General features: G+C 42.6%; 1 protein-coding gene across 1 annotated transcript; it reads left to right on the plus strand.

Moving 5' to 3' along the window:
• Positions 1-2: 2 nt before the first annotated feature.
• On the plus strand, positions 3-2,870 carry CCDC3 (coiled-coil domain containing 3; the record flags this gene model as incomplete). The annotated part of the gene is made up of 2 exons (XM_008587842.1): positions 3-331; positions 2,696-2,870. Coding segments are annotated over 2 exons (504 nt in total), but the record flags the coding sequence as incomplete, so codon positions are not given.
• Positions 2,871-7,780: the final 4,910 nt, after the last annotated feature.

Raw genomic sequence — 7,780 nt, forward strand, 5'->3', positions numbered from 1 at the left:
GCCCCGCGCCCGCCCGCGCCTGCCAGCTGCCCTCCGAGTGGAGGCCCCTGAGCGAGGGCTGCCGCGCCGAGCTGGCCGAGACCATCGTGTACGCCCGGGTGCTGGCGCTGCACCCGGAGGCGCCCGGCCTCTACAACTACCTGCCCTGGCAGTACGAGGCCGGCCAGGGCGGCCTCCTCTACTCGGCCGAGGTCGAGATGCTGTGCGACCAGGCGTGGGGCAGCATGCTGGAGGTGCCCGCCGGCTCCAGGCTCAACCTCACCGGCCTGGGCTACTTCTCGTGCCACTCCCACACCGTGGTCCAGGACTACTCCTATTTCTTCTTCCTCAGGTGAGCCCGGCGCCTCCGCCGCCTCCTGGCGCGACTCCCTCCAGGTCGCCTGGAGTCGGGGCAGGAGCTCCCCAGGGCATCCCGTCCGTGCCAAATGGGAACATGCCTTAGGCTCCTTCCTCCCCTTACTCTTTATTCTCCCCTGCTCCGTCCCACGACTCTGGAAAGACCCCAGGGTCTATCCCTGGCTACCCCTGGCTTAAAGCTGTTTAACAAACAGGGATGATTTCTGTGCCGTGTACACAGAGGAGTGTTTCAGGCAAAAGCTCAAAATGCTTTCCAACAATCTGTTTGACTTTAAAAAAAGAAACTGGCTTCAGTGCGAGCAGCTTGGGATAGTGAGAAAAATCATCTCTGATCAGTCTGTCGTTGGAATTCTGGCTCTGCCCTTCCTAAGTGTGATTTCAGCAGGTTACTTAGCTTTCCAGTATCCTCACCTGCATCAAGTGAGAAGCAAGGCTGGTTGAGAGTGCAACACAGTAACTCATGCAAAGCACCTGGTGCAGAGTGGACGCTTAAACACCCACTCCTCTCTCCACCCACGTAAATGCCAAGATGGAATGGTATGGAACGCATCGCGGCTGTCCTCCTTTCACTCTCCTATCAGCTGCCAGGTTGTTCAAAATAGCAGAGGTTTATGGGGGGACTTGCTGGGGGTAAGACCCTGGGTCACACTGTTTTGAAGAGTGTAGTGGCAAATCAGGAGGTGATTTATAGTGGCAGGAGGTCCTCTGATTTTTGACCACTGGAGTCTTGTTAAGTTCCATGATAGTTGGTCCGTGGTCAAGATGGATTTCATCTGCATAAGTGTTCAGTCAATTATTATTGACTACTGAATTCTACTGAAATTTGAAATCGAGGACATCAGGTGGCCTGAATTCATTGGTCGTCTCCCACTGGATTAGGGGAGTCATGCAGACAACTGAGAAAGAGCAAAATGGAATCTAAGCTATGTATGAAGATAGCGAGTGAATTAACCCAAAGTTATCATGATGGGTAATAGTTCCAGTCTTCCCAGTCCGTGAAATAGCACTGAGGACATTTGCAATGACTCTCACTGGGTCTGCAGATTCACTTTTAGCTCACTTCACTCGGAGAAAGAAAACAGTGAGTCCCACAGAGGGGCATTCGTAAGCTCATGGCAACACATGTTTTCCACATTGAAGCCAGAATTTCTAAGTTTAGAATACATGTTCTGCTTTGTGTTGGCTTGAGTGGCCTAGCTAGACGAAGTTAAATTAGCATTTTTGTTTTGTTTTTTATTGCCAGAGAAGTGTAGTTTCTAAATAAAGTCAGCAAGGACTGAGAGTGCACTTCTTGATACAGAGAAACTTAACTCGGATTCATCATGTTTTTATTTAGGAAAAATACTGAGAACCAGCTATAAAACTATTCCATAACAAAACTTTGTTTTCTAAAGAGAAAAGAGCCCAAGTACTTGAGCAGACATTATTATTGTTGTTTTTTATTTTTATCATGAGTACAGTTTTGTCCAGTGATTCTGTGGTAGTCAGCCAGCTGTTTCATCTTTTGCTCTAACATAGTTACAAAAAGTTAGGGCAGAAATACGAAGTCAAACAGTAGTCTGGCAGATTTTCTTTTCACAGGGCTGTCTTGCCCTGAAGTGTATTAACTATTGCATATAAATCACTCCTCCTTTGTTATTCTGGGAGCCACTGAGACAAGAACAGACTCTGGTCAGTGTCACTGAGGGAAAGTGGCAGTGGAGACACGCTGGCGAGCCTTGCGTGCCCTCTTCGGGCTGGAGTGTAACTTCCATTTCTCCTTTTCGTGACTCCTTTATCTTTCACAAGTGATTTACACTAGGCTCTATAAAAATGCTCGCTAATATTTATACTGCACTCACATGTGCCAAGTGCTTTACTTATGAACATTTTGTAATTCAATCCTTATGACACCACCAAGAAAGTAGGTACTACCATAATCCTTTTTACAAATTACAATACTGAGGTTTAGAGAAGTTAAGAAATTTGTTTCATGTCGTACATAAGTGGCAGCAGTAGGACTGGAACTCAGGTCATTAAAACTGCCTACCTTTCACCAGGCGACAAGGAGCAGACTGTCTATGAGAAGGAAGACCCCGTGGGGGACTTGGAAGATACACTAATAGACAAACAGGCTTGTGTACACACACTTTCCTCAAACTTATCTTTTTGAAGACCTTAAGGATAGACTCAGGTAGTGTGAGGCAGAGAAACAATGTTAAGGAGTGACCGTAGGAACTCCTCTGTGAGAGACATGCGAGACGTTGTGAAGTTGGTGAGACCAGCACAGTTGCTGGAAGCTGGTACACCCATGGCTGTCCAGTCTACATCTCTGCTTTTTTTTTTCCTTCCCCATTAGGATGGATGAAAATTATAACCTCTTGCCTCATGGAGTCAATTTCCAAGATGCCATATTTCCAGACACTCAAGAGAACAGAAGGATGTTTTCCAGCCTTTTCCAGTTTTCGAACTGTTCCCAAGGGCAGCAGCTGGTGACTTTCTCCAGTGACTGGGAGATCCAGGAAGACAATAGGGTAAGAATTGGCTGGACCCTGTGCCATAGAAAAATGATAGAAGACTACACCTTGTACGAATTTTGTGGCCAAAGGAGTCAGGAATACTCTTCCAAAAGCCCAGACCAAAGAGTATTATACTCCCTGTCCCGCCAGTTGTTAGAAAGCACTGCTCATAAACTTTGGATTCCTGAGGCTTTACCATTGGATAAGGGGTTCTTTGCAAAGTATGGGAATAGGATGGGATGAAGGTTGGCATGCTGTGCCTCAGTTTCCTCATCTAAAAAATGGGAGCAATAGTAGCATCTATCTCACAGGGCTGATGCAATGTGACTTAAATATATAAAAAATGTAAATGTATGAATCCTTAGCATAGTGCTTGAAAGAGTTATCATTCAGTACATGGAAGCCATTGTGACTATTGTTATTGTTATTGTTATGGACAGCCCAGGGCTCTAAGGAGTTGTCTTAGAGGAAAGAAAAAGTCCTCAAGGAAATGAAATAAAATAACTATCATAGCTAACACTTTCTGGGATTCTTAAGGACAGTTGTTAAGACCTATAGGATAGCCAAGGTGGTTGTAGGATGTAAGGGTCAAGATCGTTTGGGGTATGACAATATAAAAGGATCTTCCAATCTAGGCCAAGTGGTAGAGTTGTGGGGAATTCTGAGGATTGTCACTTTTCCAAAGCAATGGCATTGCCACAACTGAGCTGGGGTGGTAGTGGGTGGGGCCATGTCAGTCCAAGCCTGTAAGGCGGTGACCCCTCACTCCCAGTCTCCCATTGAGATATTTTTAGGGCAGTGTCAGACTGCTGGAGAGAGTTCTGATGTGGGAATCACATGGAATAAGGACCTTTTTATGGGATAATGAACCAATTTGCACGTTAGACAGCTCCCTTCTTCCCTCCCACGTGTGAAGGGTTTGAGGGAAGTGCCTTTCTCTTGTCTGGTGGGTTGGCCTGGGGTAGCTGCCTTATTCTCCCAAACCTCCTTATTTTCTGCCTAGGGCTCCCTGGGCCCTGGAGGCCTTCTTCTTGTTCTTGCATAGAAGCTGTTTGTGCTATGGGCAGATATGCCCAGCTAAGGGAAATTATTTATTCTTCTTTCACAGTCTCAAGAGGTTCCCTAGCTCCACCCTATTGACAGCGATCTAGGCTCTTCTAACCTCTCCTCCATGGTTCACCAGAATTTTCTGAATGCGTGTCCTATATTTTGCTCCCAACATGGTTCTAAGCACCTGTTTTTCTCCCTTTTTAGTCTTTATTTTTGCTCATGCCATATTGAATTGGACCCACCAAGTCTAAGCCTGTGTATCCCACACCTGAGTCACACCTGGTATATTCCAAATGGACTCTTTTTAGGCTTGGCCCTTTGGTTCTACTTTTTTTTTTTTTTTTGGTGGGAGCTTTGCTTATAGGACTAGACCCTTGATAACAACTGATTTATGTCAAGAGATCAGATATTATTCCAAAAATACTTGAGTAGCTTAGCCTCAAAACTCTTTAGCTACAGAACTTGTTAGCCCTATGGTCACATAATGAAGCTATTAACATTTCCGTGGAATTAGATTTTCCATCATTTGAAAAAATAGAAAAATAGGACCGTGGAGAATTGTTCAGTGTGAAGGCAGATCTATTTCTGTTGATCAGATGTTGATCTTGGGGAGAATTCCTTTTCCCTCTCCCTTTAATCATCCTAGCCTCTTAGATAACACAGTGTGGGAGTGCTGCATGCTTGGAGGAAGAGTCAAGAGTTGAGGGGAGGAAAAGGCTTGTTCCAGATTGCTGAGCTGCTGCGTAGCCGAATTTAGGAGATCCATCTGAGGACCCTGCACTTCTCCAGACTTTGCTCCTACCATCTTTATTTCATGCCCACTTTGAAAGAGACCACATCAGAGTTAAATGAAATGAGCTCATTACTTTAAAATTTAATTTGAAACTAAAATTACATTTACTTTTAAGAATTCTGTGATGCTCCTTGAGATACTTTTATGTACCCTGGAGTGATTAAAGCAGTTGTGAATTGGCAATCTCAGAGTTAGATGAAGAATTATTGAAAATTACTTGCTCCCTTCTTCAAAACAAAGCTAAAACTTGTATGTCTATTTCTGTGGGAAGGTAAGCATCAAATTATCTGTCCTACGCAGGATAAATATATCATGTTATCACATGATGTCTAAAGCAGTCTATATTTTTCCTTAACCTTAGGAGGGATCAGAAGAGTTGTTCAGGTCATTTTTTTAGTCCAGTAGGAATAGGTGTTAGGAGATTTTTGTCAATCAGAACACACTAGTACTTTGCATGTTCTGAAAGCAGTTATGCATGGCCCCAGACTTTGCACAAATGCCTCTCTTGTAGTATGTGCTGTGTCTTAGGTTACAATTCTGCAGGCACGTTAGTGCTCTCTTGTGCTTTCCAGTGTTGACGCTGTTGCTTGCTAAGCTTTCATTCACCTTGGACAGTGGCTCCAGACTCTAGTTATGGAGGGCACAGTACATTCTCTTTGCTGATAGTTCTCACTTTCTCTCTCTGGGAGAATCGCATGAATCTGGGACTCTAGAGTCGATCTGGAGGTTGAGATGGAACAGGAGGAAAATCTTATGTAGGGAAACCTTTGTGATGCACATCAGGATGACATTCAGCTCGGTCCTCAGGAGCAAAATCCTCCCATTCTCTGGTTCCTCTCCAGTGCTTCTCCATCTTCAGATATCTCACCCACACCTTAGTAAAAAAGAAACATGATCTTGCTTTCAAAAGCTGCTAAGAAGTCAGCAGTGTTCCTAAGTGTTCAGCCCCCTCTGGTTCAGTATCATGGTATTAATGAGACTTAGGCGAATGTCCTTTGTCATGTTGGGGCATTCACCAGATTTACTGGCAGGATTATCTCCACCTCAGCCAAGGACATTTTTACTTCCCCTTTTCTCTTCTGCTGGGTGAGTGTAACAGTCAAAACAAAAGTTGGACATTTTTCCCTCTCTGCCAGTACTGTCCCCTAGGACCAAGACCCGGACTGACCTGTACTGATCAGTCTGTCATAAAACGTCATGGGATTGAAGTAAAATCTGTGAAGGTCTTGCGGCCGGCACTTTCTTTTTTCCTTATTTGGAGCTGGGAAGGATGGTGGGGGAATTGTCCTTCTCTAAGCTGCCTAAGAAGGAATATAAACATGTTTTCAATTGGAAAATCTAGATTGGCTCTGCCATTTCCAGAAAAACAAACTTGGGCAGGTACCTTAATTTCTCACATCAGTTTTCTTATCTATAAAATGGGGCTAATTATATATAAACTGTCTAAGATTTTGGAAGGACCTAATTAGGGCATACATTTGAAAGCATTTTGTAAACTGTAAAGAGTGATGGAGGGTTTATTACTGAAAATTGATCATTTTAAAGTATTACTTTAAAAACTACATATTTTTTAATTGATCCAGCAATGGCCGGTGCGCTCACTGGCTGAGCGCGATGCGGCCTGTCACCAAAAAGACAAAATAGAATAAAATAAAATAAAAATAAAATTTTAATTGATCCAGCAATTTTCAAATTTTCATTTGAGGAATTTGTCCTAAGGACGTAATCAATTTTCCAAAAAAATATATTTTATTGTGGTATTATCGTAGTGTAAAATTAGGGGAAAATTCTATATGCCTGTCAGTAGGAAATACTGTGGAATAATACATTAAAAATTGTTTTTAACATGGAAAGATTTCTATAATTTGTTTCCTTAAATGAATATATTTACATGTGCATGTGCAATGAACACATTAAAAACATTTTGGATATATTAGTGGTAAAATGTTAACATTGTTTCTACCTGAGTGGTAGAATTGCAGGTGATTTTTTTTTTTTTTTTTGTGACCATGGTAAAAGAATTTCATAATCAGAAAAAAATTTTTTCAATTTAGAATGGGAAAAGCCCTTCTATAGTCTGAGAAAGCAAGTAAAATTGCTAATTAAATGTCTTAAGTCTTAGCATCTCAGTTTTAGTTTAACAGTAGAATATATTTATATGGTTCGTTTTCCCATGTATGATTCCTTTTAGGACTGTGCGTAGTAAGTTTTACATCTGTTTACATGTGGCTGTTGAGCACTTGAAATATGGCTACTGCAACTGAGGAACTAAGTTTCTTATTATATTTAATGTTAATTACTTTAAGTTTAAAAAGTCACATGTGGCTGATGGCCACCACATTGGGCAATGCAGCAGTAGAACTCATTCTGCCCTCATCACTTCTGTGTAAGCTTACAGTGTCAGTTCTCTACTCCCTCAGCAGTTACACAGATTTTCGTCTTAAGAAAATCACAAACACCACAATTCTCTTAACCCCACTCTTCTTCTTCCGGATCAAACTCATCTCCCCTTACCTTTCTGAGGTACCATATTTCTCTCCATGTACTTCTCGCTTGCCTCTTCTGAACAACAAAACTTCTAAGAGTTGTCTTCTCTCGTATTTCTCATTTACTCCTGAACTTTTTTCTGTCACCATCATCATAATAAAACTATAATCATGTGCTGCATAACGATGTTTCTCAGCCAGTGACGGACCACAGGTACAACAGTGGTCGCACAAGATTATAATGGCTATACCGTATAGCCTAGGTGTGTAGTAGGTTGTACCATCTAGGTTTGTGTGAAGTGCACTCTATGACGTTCGCACCACAACGAAATCACCTAATGATGAATTTCTCAGCATGTATCCTCGTCTTTAAGCACCACATGACTGTACAAACAGATAACGCACTCACATCCCAAATCTAAAAGTATAAAATGGTAGCCAGTAGCATTTCGTTTCCACCTCTGACACCCATTTACCCAACTCCCACCCACCCTCCAAACTACTAGCTACTGTTAGTTTCTTATGGGAACAATTAGTGAGTGTTTTTATCCAGCAATAATCCAAACGTGTATTATTTGTCATCTTCTTTGACACAA

Source organism: Galeopterus variegatus, unplaced genomic scaffold (assembly GCF_000696425.1).
Source record: "Galeopterus variegatus unplaced genomic scaffold, G_variegatus-3.0.2 Scaffold4565, whole genome shotgun sequence".
NCBI lineage: Eukaryota > Metazoa > Chordata > Mammalia > Dermoptera > Cynocephalidae > Galeopterus > Galeopterus variegatus.